The 18,197-nt window shown below is 41.3% G+C and overlaps 1 protein-coding gene across 1 annotated transcript in view; it reads left to right on the top strand.

Annotated features, from left to right (window-relative positions):
- Positions 1 to 1,765: 1,765 nt before the first annotated feature.
- Positions 1,766 to 18,197, top strand: part of LOC136432155 (polycystin-1-like protein 2) — a 28,217-nt gene continuing 11,785 nt past the window's right edge. The window contains exons 1-18 of the mRNA XM_066423166.1: positions 1,766 to 1,809; positions 2,320 to 2,428; positions 3,442 to 3,871; positions 4,479 to 4,705; positions 8,898 to 9,068; positions 9,684 to 9,922; positions 10,243 to 10,395; positions 10,579 to 10,785; positions 11,270 to 11,413; positions 12,027 to 12,132; positions 12,436 to 12,527; positions 13,615 to 13,866; positions 14,392 to 14,523; positions 15,023 to 15,185; positions 15,625 to 15,816; positions 16,422 to 16,585; positions 17,056 to 17,286; positions 17,774 to 17,944. Of these exons, the coding sequence (XP_066279263.1) occupies positions 2,332 to 2,428; positions 3,442 to 3,871; positions 4,479 to 4,705; positions 8,898 to 9,068; positions 9,684 to 9,922; positions 10,243 to 10,395; positions 10,579 to 10,785; positions 11,270 to 11,413; positions 12,027 to 12,132; positions 12,436 to 12,527; positions 13,615 to 13,866; positions 14,392 to 14,523; positions 15,023 to 15,185; positions 15,625 to 15,816; positions 16,422 to 16,585; positions 17,056 to 17,286; positions 17,774 to 17,944 (3,171 nt within the window). The 5' untranslated portion in view covers positions 1,766 to 1,809; positions 2,320 to 2,331. The remainder of the gene's footprint in view (positions 1,810 to 2,319; positions 2,429 to 3,441; positions 3,872 to 4,478; positions 4,706 to 8,897; positions 9,069 to 9,683; positions 9,923 to 10,242; positions 10,396 to 10,578; positions 10,786 to 11,269; positions 11,414 to 12,026; positions 12,133 to 12,435; positions 12,528 to 13,614; positions 13,867 to 14,391; positions 14,524 to 15,022; positions 15,186 to 15,624; positions 15,817 to 16,421; positions 16,586 to 17,055; positions 17,287 to 17,773; positions 17,945 to 18,197) is intronic.

Below are 18,197 nucleotides of genomic sequence, written 5' to 3'. Positions count from 1 at the left end.
TGAATAAAGTGTTGAGTCTAAAGCATAATACTGTGTCACTCCAGTCGTTCTACACTATTTACAAGATATTAGAAGTTCTAGTAGGAAGGTATTCGCACCTTTTCGGCACAATGCTATCTGGCCTTCTCTGCCCTAACATACACAGGTTTAGGCCAAGAAGATTTAATTTTCCTGTTGAGCAAAAACGTAGAGCCTGTATGACAACTCCATAAACCACGGTGACATTTGTTACGTTTTCATTCTTTATTTTCTAACGAAGCGCACATTTCACAACGCAGGGTCCGGTTTATGTCCAGCTGAATAGATTATCTTATTCTTACATGTCCTTCAATGGTCATCGCCAAGGTTTCCATTCTTCACGCGAGACGTTTACATCATTTATGTTAAACTTGTAAGCGTAATTTGGAACACATTGCAACATAAAATATTCAACATGCGGAACAATAGAAGGTAATTTGCTAAACGCTTTAATTCCCTACCAATTTCTGACCAATTTTTGACCCATTTAAGAGCTATGTGACGGCGAGCAACAGCAATGGTCTTTGGTCTAGACATTAAACGATATCATTCCTGCAGAAGGGAGGATCAGAGTTGTCCACGTGTTTGATAATGCATTCTTAATGAAAAATTTCTATTGAGTTTAAGTTGAAAAGGCTTCAATTTTCTGATCATCTCCTTCAGCATTACACAATAATGACGGAGTTTGAAGGGAAGATACGGAGGAGACAACAGAAGAAAATAGAACTTTATGCTACATCTTGACAGAACGAAGTCATGGTTTAACGTTTGAAGTACAGAAACCACAATGTCATGCTGGGAAGTAAGATAGGCTTAGTTTTAGTTGTAAATGGTTTGTCCAGTAAACAGTTCGAAACACGCACTTCATGCCATCATCAGACCGGTCTGGCAGGGGAAGTGCAACAATTTCAGTTCCTCGTTTGTCACGCAATTCAAATCGCTGCCTTAACAGTCTGTCATCAATGGACACTACATTTTCAACAATATATTTCACTTGAGACTCATATATTAATGCAGCCGTTACAATTTCCTCATGCAACTTTTAGGCCGTTCTATGGCGAAAAGGAATGTTAGAATTAGGACTTTCTATTACATATAATCTTTCTAGTTCTCTGACATTATATGACTCTTATAGGCACATTCGCTACTCTCCAAGCAGAGGTTAGGCTCTGGTTTATTTTAGGGGTATTTTTATGCGTTTGATGGCCTTTCCAATTTTGTCATCAATTTTGGTACCGTTTTTCAGTGCTAGTGATATATATAGAGCTAGAAACGCATATCGTATAACTCATTGGGCTTCAAAGAAACTGATATTCGTGGTAGAGAGAGTGTCAAACAGTCCACATCGTAAACACCATAACTACTTCACGGAAGTTTTTGTCCTACGGAATCTTGCTGTATCTTTAATGTGTAGAATTTCATCACGGTCTATTTTGCCCATTACATTAAAACATAGATACAGTGAGATGTAATTCAGATCGATGTGTCAGTCGTGTGGATGAAGATCGATCTAAATCATACACTGAGGTTTGCCCCATTATTGTACTGAAATTGACAAAGACAACGCGAACGTCATTGATCAATGCCGGAAAGGCCGCAATGTCTTTGTTTAGGCTGAAATGTTCTTCGTCATAAGCAAAAGATGATTAATGTACCGGTTGTGTATTGGAACACGCCCCCCCCCCCCATGATTCAGACGCCATATAAATCACACCAACTCAGCGTCTGGCTTTACTCATCGGCCTGCTGGCTGTCAGGAGGTGGAGGCAAGTTGGCTTACTTCCAAACAAGGTGTGGTGATCTCTTTGTTATCCTTCAATACAGATGCCGTGCAGATGATTCTCTAACATTTCCCTTAGAATATGGATACTGTTCGGATTCCGTTACATTGTTAAAGCGATTTGATATTGCAATTGAAGGAAAGCATACTTTCATTACAGAGGGCTCCAAGGGCTGTGTAAAAAAATCTGTACCTGGTTTTCGATGCCAGTAGAGATGATGTTTTAATGTTATCAGAGTTTTGGACGTACAACAATCATTATACCTATGCATTCTTTTTTTCTAAGAATTGTTTTCCACGATGCTTTTGAAATTAAGTGTTCATTTCAATAAATCTTGCAACGTATTCAAGTAGTTATCAGGCGTTGTTTGAATGATGAAACAAACAAACACACCTACATACATACATACACACACACACACACACACACACACACACACACACACACACACACAAACAAACACACACACAAGTGGAATCCGTACATGCCTACAGAAAAATAAAACTTCTCGTAATTACAGGGTCCAAGAAGCATGAAGACCGTGATCTTGCCTGTGATATTGTTTCTGCTCGGTCGGGTGGATATTGCAGGGGCCAGCACCCAGCCTCCAACTCTAACAACAACTCCATGTAAGTGTAGATAAGACCTGTGTACAGTTGAACCGTATCGCTTGTTTAGCTTTATGACGCATTGAGTTGGCTGAGCAGTTCAACATTGCAAATATGTCTCTAATAATTCATATGGTATGGTTCATTAGAGGAATAGAAGGTTAAATAAGAACCCATACTTCGTTAGTCGTATGTTTATTTTTCATAATCAATAAAGTTAACTGCTTCTGGGCACTAATCGGCTTCAGCATGCAGGCACAGGCCCGTACGGCAACGCCAAATAGTATTTACTCAAAGCAACTGAATGAAATTTGGAAACAGTCAGACGTTTCAGGTTCTTTCTTCATCCTTTCCTCGTTTTTTTTTTTCGTTTGCTCAGTCTTTATGTTGCCAGCCGAAACTACCAACGCTGAGTTACTGATTAAAGATGTGCATGTTTCCGTGATGTTTCCGTACCATTGTGTATGAGTTTTCAAATCATATCGCATTACGTCCAACACCAACAAAAACTACAACAGGATTCTATTACAATAACATGTTTATACACTGTCAAATTCTTAATCTCATTATTTTTCATCTATTCGAGATGACTACTAGTAGCCTTATGAGAGGAAGAATATTTACTTACTTGTATGTTTAATCGTTGTGGAGAGATTTTGTAAGCTTTAGGATAACTTACGGCCAGTCTTTCTAACTGAATTGTCCACATTATGTTGTATTTTCGTTGCTTCAGTGAGTCCATAGGGACATCTGATGAACACTTTATTTATTCGTTATGAAATGCAGCCGAAAACAATCAAACTCCTGTGCAAAACTATACACTGCGATCAAGGTTATTCCAGGGGTGCGTGTTTGTGTTTGTGTAGTTGTGAGTGTGTGTGTGTGTGTGTGTGTGTGTGTCTGTGTGTGTCTGTGTGTGTGTGTGTGTGTGTGTGTGTGTGTGTGTGTGTGTGTGTGTGTGTGTGTCCATGGTAAATATGTATATTTCGTGTAGTGTGAGAGACTTGTGACATTGTTGTTCCGTCGTTCTTCAGGTCCGAACCCTGGTACCGTTAAAATCACTGGGGACTATCTCAGGATCGTAGGAACGGCCGATGAGCCGGCCCTCTTTGAAGCTACCCTCGAGCCGTACCACAGATGCTACCAGGGACAGGTGGTGTTCTCCTGGCATTGCCGCCGGAATGCCTCCAGCTCTCTCGGTAGTTCCACTCCTGTTCCCGTTGCTCAGTACCGTGCCTCCTCGGTGGATAGCAGCGGGAATAACGTATACACCGCCGCCTGCGGGGATGTGGACTTCCGGGAACTATCAGGAGCAGGAAGCGCCATCCGTCTCAACCAGTCAACGATGGATTCAGGAGCAACCTACGTGATCAAAGTGAACGCAACTCTCGGGGGTGCCTCGGTGGACTTCGCACAAGAACTGCACATCATTGACGGCGGCCCCTTGCCAGTTTTTTCCATAAGGTACGTTATATCATGGTTTTTAGCTAGCTAAAAGACATTTGGTTAATTCAATTAATGCTTCTTATTTACAATAATCAACCTGAAATAACAAAATTATTACTGTTATCTAGTTAACAATTCTATTTTGTCCATTTTGAGTATCTTCCTTAAATGCAAAATATTTGAGTTCAAGCGATGTTCTTGTTTTTACTCGTACATTATGACGTGAATTTGACTAGACGTGTTTGCCACATGCATTTCCTACCAATCGTACTCTTGTCTTGGCAAAAACAGCACAGAAGTGTGCATGCGCAAACTAAATTACAAAATTCTAGGGGTATGGTACATCCGTGTATATACCAACTTATGCTAGGTGTTCTATCAATAGTTTTCAAACCTACATTTCTGTCCAGTGAATGAATCTGAATAATTGAATAAACTGCGTAACAATACATGCATCTGTTGTCAGCAAAGTTATAGGTAAATCAAAACAATAACAAGCGTGGTCGATTCATCCATTTGTTCATTCATTTATTCATCCAGTCTTTCTTCCAGCCTCTCGCAGATTCATTAATTTATATATTCCCGTTATTGATTGATTATCAATATATGGATTTGACAATCTCAGGTGCAGGAAAAATTGTCTGGAAACTCTGAAACATAAGGAATTAAAGTTGGAGGCAAGCTGCGCAACTGGCTGTACATCTACTAGTAGTAGTAGTAGCGGGAGTAGTTGGTGGCGCAACCGACGGAGAAGCAGAACGTCTTGGCTGTACCGTTGGCAACTGTACGAAGAGAACACTGAAACCGGAGAAGTTACTGAGATTCCTGACTTGGCTGCCATGACGAATTCAGGTAGGCCAGGCTCACTTTCGGTATTTGAATTTATAACGACTGTTTCTGGCTTTTATCTTTGAGTTAATGTCAACCCTCGCAATTCCCCATTTCCCCAAAGACTGCAACATTGAAACAAAACTACTATGGTGATTTTGATGAGATCTACAAATGCAGTATCATGATCGCGTTTTACATCCATTCTCCGTTAACGTGTGCAATTGGGGGTTGTCAAAAATAAAGTTCTTCATAAAGCTTACGTAATGGGCCTAACGTGTAACTACTATTGTTCACTACCCCAGACGACAGTTGGTAGGGGCTTTCTCTTTTTTGAGATATTGACCGTGTAACGCTGTGATGTTGCTAGACATGCGGTCTACCTCTGTTTGTCCCGATTAAGCTAAATGTCCTTAATAACTATGCATATGACTTTGACTTACGTTACCAATGCCATGTGCTTTTAGTTATTTGGATTCCTCCATTAAAAAAAAGAAAAAAAAAGTCAAACCCAAAAAGCGTAGATTGTATTCCGTAGTAGTTTTTAGAATAGCCATGTGTTCTACTAGTCAACATTGTTAACTCGCATTATCTGCACGGTATACCCTTGCTATGTATTGTTTCATGTTGCAATTAGCCCTCGGGCAAGAACTTGCAAATAAAATTATAGTATTAAACAAGTGTTTTGAGCCAATCTATTACCCTTGGGAGTTAACCCCTCGTTCTGTGGAAGTTGACATGTATTATTTTGAACCTTAGCGAGAAAATATCACAAACTCGGCTTCCTAGATACGAAATGTTTTCCCGGCACATGTGCAATCTGTTGACGCTTTACAATGTAAGACCAGCGTCAGAACTTGGCCGCAGAGGTGCTACACAGAACGAGGCTGACCCATGATACACCCTCTGACTTCCAATCCTGATTATCCTATCAACACGATGTATGTTCGATGACGTGTACCGTAATGGTAACGTAAGTCAAGGGGGTAACGTAAGTCAATTTCGACAATAACTTGGTAAACATGATAAGCTGTCAGGTTGCTGGATGAATCAGCGGCAGGCAAGTACTTATCTGGTTATGCCCTTTCTTGTAAAGGGTAGTTTGTTTCTATGTCGAGCAGCAATAATGGTAACGTAAGCTGTAATTCATCCGACAATAGTTCGCAGTTGCCTCTGTAGTGTCCTTGATAGTATACTACATACTGTGGCTGATTAAAACACATAAGCAATTCGGACAATTCAATCTTTTGTGACAAATTCTTATTCGTTCGTCTTCGTAACGTAAGTCAAAGTTAAAAACTTGCGACAGGCATAAATGGCACCCGGGCTTGAGATATGGTCCACCTGGACAAACTCCCCTGCTTGTTTCATGTTGACCTCGCCGGTAGGTATAAATCATCGATATCATTCTATTCAAGAAACGCGTTCTTCAACCTGTAAATGCAGAACCTAATGTGCTTTTAGGATTTGCGATAGGTCATTTTTGACGGTTACAAACCAAAATAATGTCCTTTACGACCCAAAAATAGCTTGACATGACGGTAAAAAGGTTACTTTTCGTATTTCATATATCTACTGGTCACATAAAACTACCAAAGTCGAAGGCAATGTGCGATTTAACAACAAGCTACACGGATATTCTTATGCGACACAGCAATTGCACACATTAACGGACAAGGGGTGTTTAGTGTTATTGATGTCGGTTGAACGTTGTAACTTGGTGACATTGTTCGTATGAGTGATCATAATACTTAGTCTAATATGTTAATACAATGCTAAACTTTCTTCCAACACTAAAGTATTCACGGATCGAATTTTCGACGACCACTGTCGCCTTCTTCAGGATCAATAATGACCAACACTGCCGAACGTAAACTCGCTTACGGACACGTGACTCTATTGACACATGTCACTGCGGATACGTGACGTCAGCAATTGGTCAAACGTGCCAGGAAGTTTATAACGCCCACTGTCTCTGTTGAGTGACGGCTGGAGTGCCCTGATATATATGGCCTCCTTTATACCTCTCATAAAGTAGTCCTGTTCAGTGTCCAGAATTCTGACTTTGTCCAGCGAGACGGTACGGTCATTATTGATCCTGAAGAAGGCGACAGTGGTCGTCGAAAATTCGATCCGTGAATACTTTAGTGTTGGAAGAAAGTTTAGCATTGTATTATGATTACTACCAACACGGATGAGCTTTCATTATAGTCTAATATGTCGTTTTTAGTACTGTGTATCAACTTGTTTGACCCCCAGATAACCCCGCGAGGGGCAAAGTGGGGGGGGGGGGGAGAAGGTACCAGGCTAAGGCGGGCAGGCCTCCAGCCTGGCGCGGTATGACTCAACGGTGGGAGCCGTAACAACCGCGCAAGGCAGGGCGTTCCACTCGGGGATCGTGCGGAGGAAGAATGAATGGTTGTAAGAGTCTGTCCGGACGTTAAGTGGTTGAAATTTGAGCGTGTGGCTCCCCCGATTTGGATATCACGAAGGGTTTAAAAATATATATTTCTTATCATTTACGATATAGACGTTGAACTTAGATTGTCGGAGTGACTTTATTTGTAGCGTTTTGGCAGAATTCCAAGATTGTGCCTTAAGTATTTCGCGAATCGCCGACTTGTAATACATGGCGGTACTGCAGCCTAAGATTTGTCAGCTCGGCGGTACTGAAGCGCCATCTCTAGATACAAGAAGGTACTACAGTCTTTCAACAGTCGATGGGCCTAGAAACCGGCAACAAGATGGCTACCAGGGTTGCAATCCATAGATGGTGGCGCCCATCGATGCCGACGTACTTTTTACAGGTTTCCTGTAAACCTGTAAAAAAGCTATATTGGAGCCTTCATTGCTAACTTAATATATTTATTATGTAAAAAGCTATGTTTTTTGGGGGGTACAAATTACTACAAGAGAATATGAACTGGTATAACTCAAGTAAATGCTGACCTTAATCACCTTATCATTCAGAAACATTTAAAGCTGAGTTTGAGTTTGTTCAGATTCACAATTAGATTCATAATTTCGGATTCACAAAGTTTAACATCATTTGGCGAAGACATGAGTCGTTTCAAAGGATACAGAAGGCCAGAGGAGAGTGTTATTGTCATTGTTATTTTCTAACAGACCACATCTTTATGAATACAAAATCAACAATTATTTAACAATTATTCACAGATAAACAAATAAATGAACCATTCATAACCCAGGAATTGAGTGGTGCCCCTTCATGAATATCCATGGGGTGTGATGCATGATGGGATCACCCCTTAAATATTGGTTCCCAGGGGATAATTGATGGAGTTCCAGATAAATTTTCTTGTCAACGCAATAGAATAATTAAGCTGCTAAGGGTGGAAATTCATGAACAACTATTCACACAAACGATACAAACATTAGTTTCAACATCGGACCTAGATTTCCTAAGAGTCGCCAATTTATGTGAGGGTATTTATAAGCTCTTAAGTATGGGTTTCAATGGAATGATTGTCAAAGATTTCAAATTTCATTTTGGACCCAGAGCAAGTGGAAAATACAGTTACTCTGGGTATAAGTTGACAAACAAGTATCAAGCAAGAAACACGTTGCAAGGCAATTTTAAAGCTCAACCCAAGGTTTCTTAAGAGCCGCCAAGTTGAAGTTTGTCCAATGGTTAATAGCGATAAAACATGTTACAACTGGCTGTAATTGATATGAAGGGTACTCGGGGGGTTGTCAGAATATTGATACTGAATGATGCTGCCTAGTCCAGGTTGGTGGTCAAGTTGCCAATACAATTACATTCTTTGATTGTAAAAAATATTATCAGCCGAACCAGAACACCCTCCTCTGGTCTTGTGTATGGCTTTAAAGTCAGTATTTTCTTATGTAGCGTCTAAGACTACCCGGTGCAACTTTGAAAGTGAACATTACAGCTTTGTGATTAAATACAACTCAGCTAGAAATTAGTAGTTAATCAGGTGATCTTGATTTGCATGAGAAAGTTACTAAAAGCATATGCAGAAGGTAATAATAGAAAAGAAAAACGCATGAATTGAAAATGTGCACCCACATTACCGGATCCTACAATTTTTATCGGTCATTTAATTTCTACAAAACGTAAAATCATTGCTTCATCATCATTGCTACTTCATAAACTATAATTAATTCTGATGTAGCATGGGATCATATTAGTTACATAGTTGACTTCTGATTGTTTCAAACACCTGTGCTATAGGTACCAGTAGAGCCGAACTGAAAGTAGAAAAGAACAACTTGGAGCCGGGTAAGAAGTACAGGTTCCGTGTAAAGGGTACGAAGTCGGATGGTTCAAGCTGGAGTTTCAAGGAATACCATGTTCATTCCCCCCCGAAGTACAACGTCAATTGTTCCGTCGCACCCAAAACAGGTAATGAAAATACTCATTTTTAAAATAAACTATTAACATTTCAACAGTTATTTGATGTATTTATACTTATATAGTAGGTGATTACGAAGTTTCCATTTTGAATTTCGGGACATCATTGTGAAGAATAAAGTATCCAAATCATCGTCTTCATTCCATATCGCTTGCGGCGTTCGTTCAAAAATCAGTAACGTTAGGAGAAAACGCATTAACAATGGAGCTGGGACCTGAGGTGTGCGAGTCAACTATCTTTGCTCTGCTTCAAGTCACCTACCCACTTTTTCCGTTTAAGATACGCCTGCAAAGAAATGATCACAAAGGCTGAGCATCCAGGTTATAAGATAGTAGGGTAACAGTTACTCAAGCAAATAGATAAAATATGGAAACAGTCAAACATTGCAGACAGCATCCACTGTCTTTCGTTAGTGACTTGACTTTTCCTAGTCGTCAATAAGTTGGCGTTTGCTAGTCGTCGATATAAGGCTTTATACTGCGCTTTATTCTTATGTAGCAATAGAGCCGAAAATAGAGTAATACCCGTTGCTTCTGTATAAGACAGAGAAGGTTTTATCCCTCGTTTAAAGAGATAAATATTGATTCCTCCTACTGTTTTTAAAGGTTTTGCGGCAGGTACAGGATTCATCATCACAGCCGACGTGCCGGTGGAGGTGACGTCTGAAGAGGACATAGACTACAGCTTCTTCAGCGCAGGCAGCTTGCTCTCCGAGCAGCGGTCGTCTGTTGCGGGGCCGTACCGTTTACAGAGCGGTGACGCCGGGACTGGGTTTCTAGTGACCATCAAAGTCCAGGCAAATGGAGACGAAGGTTTTTACTCGGAATGTAGCGTGAATGCTTCGGTGAGTGATCTGTTTCTATATAATATGCGAGCTTTACCTTTTCATCTGCCCTCCTAGCAAAACTGTTCTTTTAGGTTTACATTTTCAAGAGGCATTGCAATAGATACTTGCATCCAATATCCATTTGTGGTATACCAACACATTCCCAGCAGCCTGATCGGGGTCCTTGGCGACAGAGACTCCGATCAGAATCTCTACTGGTAGACTCGACGGTTCTGTGACATCGCAATCTCTACTCTGCCACATTATATATATGTCCGTGACACATCTTGTGAGTTTTAAAACAAAGGTTTAACAACATTATACGTTTTGTGCCACAGGTGTTGCCACCAGTCAAGCCTCCTGTGGGAGTGTGGCAAGATACTCTATATTTGGCTTACGAAGCCGAGTTGGAAATAGATCAGGCAGACGCGGCGACTGCTGCAACGCTGGCCGTGGGCATCGTGGATCTGCTGGACCAGGTCCTGTCAGCGGTACGTCGTGGTAATCATGTTGTTCCCTTCATCAGGAAGGCTTTGATGTCCGGCGCGCGTGTCTGTCTGTTTGTCTATTTGTGAAGTGCATAACTCGGGAAGTCACGGAGCATATGCTGCAGGTCATGTTTGAAAATGAAACGTGTATCCGTACTTATTAAGATCCGTTGATGTCTTCTACAGGATTCCAACCCCGCCCAGACGTTGAGGGACCAGGGTTTCGGAGATTTGATGGCTGAGGCCCTGAACAGTTCGGTTCACTACCCGAGCCCCACCGCGCCACCGTTACGATCAGGTCTTATATTTGCTCGCGACTGGTCCAGCGGCGCTACTATCGACGACATGACGAACATGCTACCTGCAGGGACACCTGGATCAGGTGAAACTAAGGTATCATTTGTTTATAAAGCTAATCATTCTATGCGTATGTTTGCAAATGTTAACGCTACATCCTCGATGCACTTAATTGAATGCATGGAATCAATCAATCATTCGCAGGCATCAGTGTCTGATGCATGGCGGCTGCAGACATGCATAGGGCTCGCCAGGCTGGTCTGCTGAATGCATGAAATGGTGTTTTTTAAGTATGTCTAAAGGTTTCTATTCACCTTTACCCTCGTGGCAATTGGCGCCACCATGTTGTTGAAGTAATAGATCGGCCATCTTGTGCCTATTGTGTGATATAGGTGTGCTACAACAGTCTAATTTCAGGCCAACCGGATTTCAATAATAAAAGCAATCTTATGATCGGAGTTCATATCCCGGCTATGGGAGCTTTTCTCTCTTCAAACATTTATCTAGAATATGTATAGTGATTAGTGTTTCTCAGAAATATCGAATCAAGAAATCACTTGTCAACATGTTCCGCCCACAGCTGCAGATGTACGTGAGGTCGAACCTGATTGATAAGTTAAGTGCTAGGGCAGCTGATCTGCTTGACGTGTCCTCGCTGCACCAAGGCACGGACGGGCTGGTCAAGCTGCTCGGCACAGGGGACTATGTCTACGCAGAGTCACAGGTACGGGCACTATACACAAGATACGGCAGTTCATATAAGTACTATCAGTTTGTGTTCTTACTCTTCCAACACCAGGAGCTAGAGCTTTGTAGAGCTCTAGAAGCAATTGGCCAGCTGAGCAGACCTGACGGTATGACAAGATATTCCTTACAGCAGAACCAGGGAATAAATGAATGAGTGAATATATAGATTAACAACAAATTACATGAATGAATGAATGAATGAACTCATAACAAAATAAATAAATAAATGGATGGATGATAAAAGTAGGAAAAATGCAACGCCCCTTAGGCCTGAACATACCTACAAATATACTGCATGGCAAAATAGTTGGCGCTAGTTCAAGTATTGGAGGCTATAATTACAATAAAGTGATATATGAGACACACCTTTTCACAAGAAGGCTCTCATCTTATATTAATTCTGTATTCAAAGAAACGAACAAGTGAATACAAATTCGACATGAATATCCGTAGTGTATTCTGCAAATTGAAATTTGCAAAAAAAGGATATCTTTGCAAATTCACAGATTTCTAAACATGCATAATATGATGAGGTTTACAATTAGACAAGTCTGAAGATCATATGTAAGATTGAAATTTTGTTTCCACAGTTTACAGCGGCCGAGTCTCTGCACATCTACGCTCGCAACCTTCATGAGGCCGTGCTGGCAGAAGGACATCAAATCGACGGAGACCAGATTTTTCATATCTCTGAAGGTATTCATTCAATATAGGGATGTCCCTGTAGCTCAACTGGTAGCAGCCTCACTGTCAAGCTCCTGTTACAATTAGTTGGTGACTGGAAGATCCGGGTTCAAAACCTGGCACAGTACATCTCGGTTGGGGCTCCAACCGCCTCTTGAAAGAGACGTAAAGTGGGGGTCGCGTGTTCGAGGAGGTGCCTTCTCAGCACGGTAAGGGGGAAGGGCTAGAAATCTGTAGAAATATACCCTGTCACAGGAACAGCTAGGAAACTTGATGCCAAACTTCTTATTATAACCTTCTATAATGTCAACACAGGAATACACAATGGACTAGGAGCAGTTATGCAAAATTTCATGGACGAAAAAGGGGTTTCTCGGACATCTTCTGCCATCAGCTGGTCGAGCATGGTAACGTACATGTGTTTATACCTTGATAGCGCTCACTGGCCCGACGGCCTAGCCTGATTATATAAAGTACATGTGTTTAAACCTTGATAGCGCTCACTGTCCCGATGGCCTAGCCTGATAGATTATATAAAGTACATGTGTTTAAACCTTGATAGCGCTCACTGGCCCGACGGCCTAGCCTGATAAATTATATAAAGTACATGTGTTTAAACCTTGATAGCGCTCACTGGCCCGACGGCCTAGCCTGATAAATTATATAAAGTACATGTGTTTAAACCTTGATAGCGCTCACTGGCCCGACGGCCTAGCCTGATAAATTATATAAAGTACATGTGTTTAAACCTTGATAGCGCTCACTGGCCCGACGGCCTAGCCTGATTATATAAAGTACATGTGTTTAAACCTTGATAGCGCTCACTGGCCCGACGGCCTAGCCTGATTATATAAAGTACATGTGTTTAAACCTTGATAGCGCTCACTGGCCCGACGGCCTAGCCTGATAAATTATATAAAGTACATGTGTTTAAACCTTGATAGCGCTCACTGTCCCGACGGCCTAGCCTGATAGATTATATAAAGTACATGTGTTTAAACCTTGATAGCGCTCACTTGCCCGACGGCCTAGCCTTGTTAAGTGCTTGAGGTTTGAAATTGGTATACGCTGCATGTGACACTGCAATTTGATATTTTAGAAATGTATAATTACAGTCTTCAAAAAGCAATTAACAGATCAGCGTATTTTCTTTCAGTTATTTATTTCATATATTCGATAGTTTGTCTGACGTGAAGCAATTAACGGTTGCCCGACTAGCCATTAGCTATTGTAAAGGGCAAGCCATTAGCGGGTATCTCATTGGACTGCATCTAATCGCGGACAATCATTGCGTCAATTTTGCGCATTTTCGCTTATTTTCCCTTGCAGTCAGATCGACGTGCAATGGGTAAAAAAGGTACGATTGACGCCGGTTCACATGTCACACATTTGCGCACTATGGCAGTCAGGAGAGATACACGCTTTAGAGTTAGCCAGAATGGATAGGTTTCTGGTCAACGCAAACCGGGGCGAACCTTTACTCTTTTCCTCCAGTTACCCACGGTGTTGGGACAATTCGAGGAAACCACTGACCTCCTGACTAGGGACCTTCTGCGCGGCAGCTTCTCCGATTCACCCCCGGTCGTTTTCGACTTGCCGGTCGGAATTGTCTTGTACCAGAAGCATAAGAAGGACAACATTCAGAAAGGCGCATTTGCCGAGGAGCGTTCACAAGGCTTTGTTTCCTTACCTGATTCTGATGCAGTATTTGGGAATGACACTGATGAGAACATTATCAATTCAAAGGTGAGAAGATTTCCATTCACATTGCTGACCGCGTTTCCATCTTGTGGACAACAATAGACTGATCTCAAATGTCGGTCAACAAAGGTCGTGTTCCCACTCAATTCACATCAATTTGTTTCAATTCGAATGTCTATCAAAACCGGTTGCGTTCACACCTACCATTGAAATTATGCTCTTGCATCCACACTCAAGGTCAGAGAGCACGACACTTAACTTCACTTCATTGTTATTGTTATAACATGTTGATAGTTTGCTTTAAGTGCATTGCGTCCATGACTCGCTAGTTCGTGGGTTCAAATCAATATCACTTCTGGCCAGAAAACTCTTCTACATTACAGTGAAGAGCCACTTGTAGGCCCAAAGTCTAATCGTTGCTTTGCCGGAAGGACAAAACTTGACCATGTTTTCATGCCCATATTTTTATCAATAGCTTACAAATAGCTTATAAACCGCAAACAAACGGCATCAAAAACATAACCTCCTTTGCGAAGGTATTGCATTATATCCCCCGCTTTCCTCTCTCAGTTCGTGGCATTCACTCGCAATCCCATGACGTGGGACCCGGAGACAGAGCCCAGGTCGTCCGTCCTGTCACTGGACTTTTTTGATGAGACTGGTAATCGCCTTCCAGTACAAGATACCGGACAGCCCTTACAGGTAAGTTTGCCACGTTGATAGTCCCAAAACGTCATCATCAAAAGATGATTTTTAAAAACCATAACGTTTGGTTAAAAAATGTTGGTTCCTTTTATGTTCCTGACAAGAGTAGGGTCGGTATGTAGGGATTCTTTTTTTTTAGATTTCGGCTAAAGCGATCCAACAAGAACAGTTTAGTAATGTAAAACTGGAATGCATCAGGGTACTGCTATTTTTAACATGATGTTGTTATTGTACAGATATACATTGTACAAGCACATGCACATGCTTTCTACTCTACAGGACTTATTCTGTTTCCATCCTCAAAAAAGAAAGCAAAATTCCTGTATTGCGATGCAGCATTGCTACGGTTTGCGTTCTTACCAGGCACATTGTGTCACCCCGACTCTCCTCGATAAGCGTGTTTGAATATTTTAACGTCGTTACTTCTAGCCGTTGCATTTAAATCTATGAAATATACTGTGCAAGAGTTATTACATATATATATTCGTTTCCGTAGTTTTACATACAAAACTACGACAAACCAGGATTTCCTAATGTTACCTTCATGAACGAGTCTTCTGTGGCCGACAATGGAGTGACGTATCACAAGATGGACGTCGACAATGAGACCACGCCCACTCCCGTGCTGGTCATGCTCATCCCCCCTACTCATGTCATTGGTAGGTAACGCCAAGCGATATTTACTCGTTGTGTAACCCACATTCGTTGCTTTATTTTAAATTTGTTTAATGGGACGACCTCGTCTGAGAACACGATTGTTTTCAGCGCGACAGACGGGGATTTCAAATTGCAATATTTTTAATCAACCTGAATAGAATGAAATATTCACACATTGCTATGATGGACGCTGTTACTTTTATAATCACCTATTTTGAACTGTATGGCCGTGTTGTATATCCTAGAATACATCTGGATAGTAAGATTTGTTCACAAGAAGATTTTTAATTTTAGCGCCAAAATCTTACATAATGGGGCTTTAACGAAATCTTCAACATTTTAGGCACACTAGGGTCCTATTAGTCTAAGTCAATTCCATTACATACAGTTACAAGAAATAAACCATGTTTGATTTTGTTATGCTATGTTACGTCTCAACAGCATACCAGGTATACATGCAGTACAATGAGCCACCAACACCGGATAACCACAACTTCACCACCGTCATACCTCCTCTGGAGATAGCTTGTGACGTCAACATCCATGAGCATTCCGGTCGTGACGTCACGGCTTTGTTTCCGTGGGTGTATCCGGAAATCAACGGAAGCTATTACATTGGGGTGAAGGAACTAGGTATGTTGAATGCCAACATGAGATTATGAAGACTTTGGCTTTGACGTGAAACGTGTTTTCTTTGTACCGGCGATCTTAATGCAGACACACTCTGCACATCCTTACCAGAAATATGACGTTTTCACGTCGTTATGTGCAAGTCGGTCTCTTTATAGATTTGTAACCATTAATTACCTTAGTCGGCTGTGAAATGTATGCATTTGGTAGTGTTGGTATGTATGTATGTTTGGCAGCATAACTACAGAAGCTAAGGATGGATTGGTCGAAAATTGGTACGTGGTTAATTAAGTGTATCAATGAAATGGTTAAATGTTGAGGCCCCTGGCGGCTATATAAGAGTACCAGCTGAGCTTCCTTTTTTATAATCTCGTGTTCTGGACAAGTAATGGTTATGATTTCAGGTGGTAGGTAGCTTTTGTCTTTGAAAAAAGTGACAGACGTTTGGGCTCTCTAGTAGCTTTTTGTAGAACTGCAGGGGCGTTTTGGTTGCTGACTGAAACAGGATATGTCAAGAAGATATGCATGACTGTATTTTCATGATTTGTGACCTGTATATGTGGGTAAATTTGTTCAAATGATATTTTTCACTTCTCTGCTCCAATCAGGGCCTAGAGAATGCAGAAAAGTTCCTGGAGTGTCGTACGCTGACGTAAAATCGAAGATCAATGGTGCGCCCGACGACGAGTCCTACAGCCTGGCTATACTGACTCCACAATGTGTTTGGTGGGAGAAGAACGGGGAAGACCAGTGGAATCCCTCAGGCTGTACGGTTAGTAAATGAACGTTTGATGATGAATGGTGAATATCATAATGAACAGAATACATTTTGAATAATTTCATCAAGTTGGTAAGCCGTTAGATAACAAAGTTCTTTGTACACAGTCAAGTGTTTTATTCAAGACAGATATTACGGTGACCGTTTGAAGTCTTCCTCAGGGCAATACTGGCTGTTTCTATTATGCACTGCAGGTATAGGTGTCGCTGTTAATAGATGCGGTCCCAAGTGTCAAGTATTTGCACAATGTACATAAACATTGTATAGAGTATATTGAATCTGCTGTAGTCAAACCTGATCATTGATATTAGTTATTGCAGGAGCTGCTGATGTATGATGCTGCTTTTAACAGACATGTTCTATTCTATTCTAGCTCCTGTACGTTTCTCTGATTCTGGCAGTCTTCGATGATGTGCATTATTAACGTACAAAATGTGATTCAATTTTTCTATTGCTATTTTCAGGTGGGTCCTAACACTACAGTAAGTTACACCCAGTGCCTATCGACTCACCTGACATCGTTTGGATCGGACTTCATGGTGCCGCCCAACTCCATCGACTTCAGCACGGTGTTTGCAAAGTTCGCCAATCTGAGTGACAACGCAGCCGTGTTCTCCACCGTCATCGTCATGTTTGGCATCTACTTCATCATCATCTACTTTCTGTACAAGGCAGATAAACTAGATAGACTCAAGGTACGAACATGAGTTTGACAAGAAGAGTAGCTTTTGTTTGTTTGTTTATTTGTTAATCGATTTCACAAGGGGAAACACATCGCCTGGCGTATTTCAATGGGGTCAGACAAAAGTCATTAAAATGAAATGAGATCAAAGATACAAGAAATAGCTTAACAATTTGCAAAATACTTATTGACCAAAAAATCAAAATGCCTCAAATAGCATACACATAAAATCGTATCACAAATTGAGCGAAACAGTGATGTGACCTTAACACAAAATAACGTAAAAGATACTAGAATGAAATCAGGATTGAATGTTCTTGTCAATTTTGTCAATCAAGTACATGAAATTTGCTTGAAGAGTGCTAGCAATCTCGCTGCTTTTAGACGATTTTGTAGTGTGCCACCCCTGAGATTGAAATGGATAGATATTCCAAAAGCTTCAATCTAGGAGTTCAGCCAAGGTGTTGTTATGATGATTGAGAAATCTATTCCCAACTCAGTGGGGAGTTCTGCCCATCGCCGACAACAATGAATCAGACGAGAAGTTCTACCTGCTGACCGTGTACACAGGGATGAAGGCCGGGTCTGGGACATCGTCCAAAGCCGGCATCATCCTCCACGGAGCTGATGGAGACACTGGCCCAAGGCCGCTGGCTGCATCTAAGAACCAGGTTCGTACTAGACATTCTTCTAAAATTATATTTCTTCACATATCTACTTGATATTTCATATGGAAAACAGGCCGTCTTGATTTTTGAAAAACAACCCACTGTTCTTACAGTGATATGAGGTGTGTGACGGTGAACAATAGCAGTTTTAAGTCCTTTGGGGCACGTCTGAAAAAAAAAGCAACTTTGTTGACTTCAGCTAGGAAAAAAATCCTTAATATTTCAGCTTGGTGGCATTGAGAACAATTATAATGAT

Source organism: Branchiostoma lanceolatum, chromosome 4 (assembly GCF_035083965.1).
Source record: "Branchiostoma lanceolatum isolate klBraLanc5 chromosome 4, klBraLanc5.hap2, whole genome shotgun sequence".
Lineage (NCBI taxonomy): Eukaryota > Metazoa > Chordata > Leptocardii > Amphioxiformes > Branchiostomatidae > Branchiostoma > Branchiostoma lanceolatum.
This window is presented reverse-complemented; position numbering and strand designations above follow the sequence as displayed.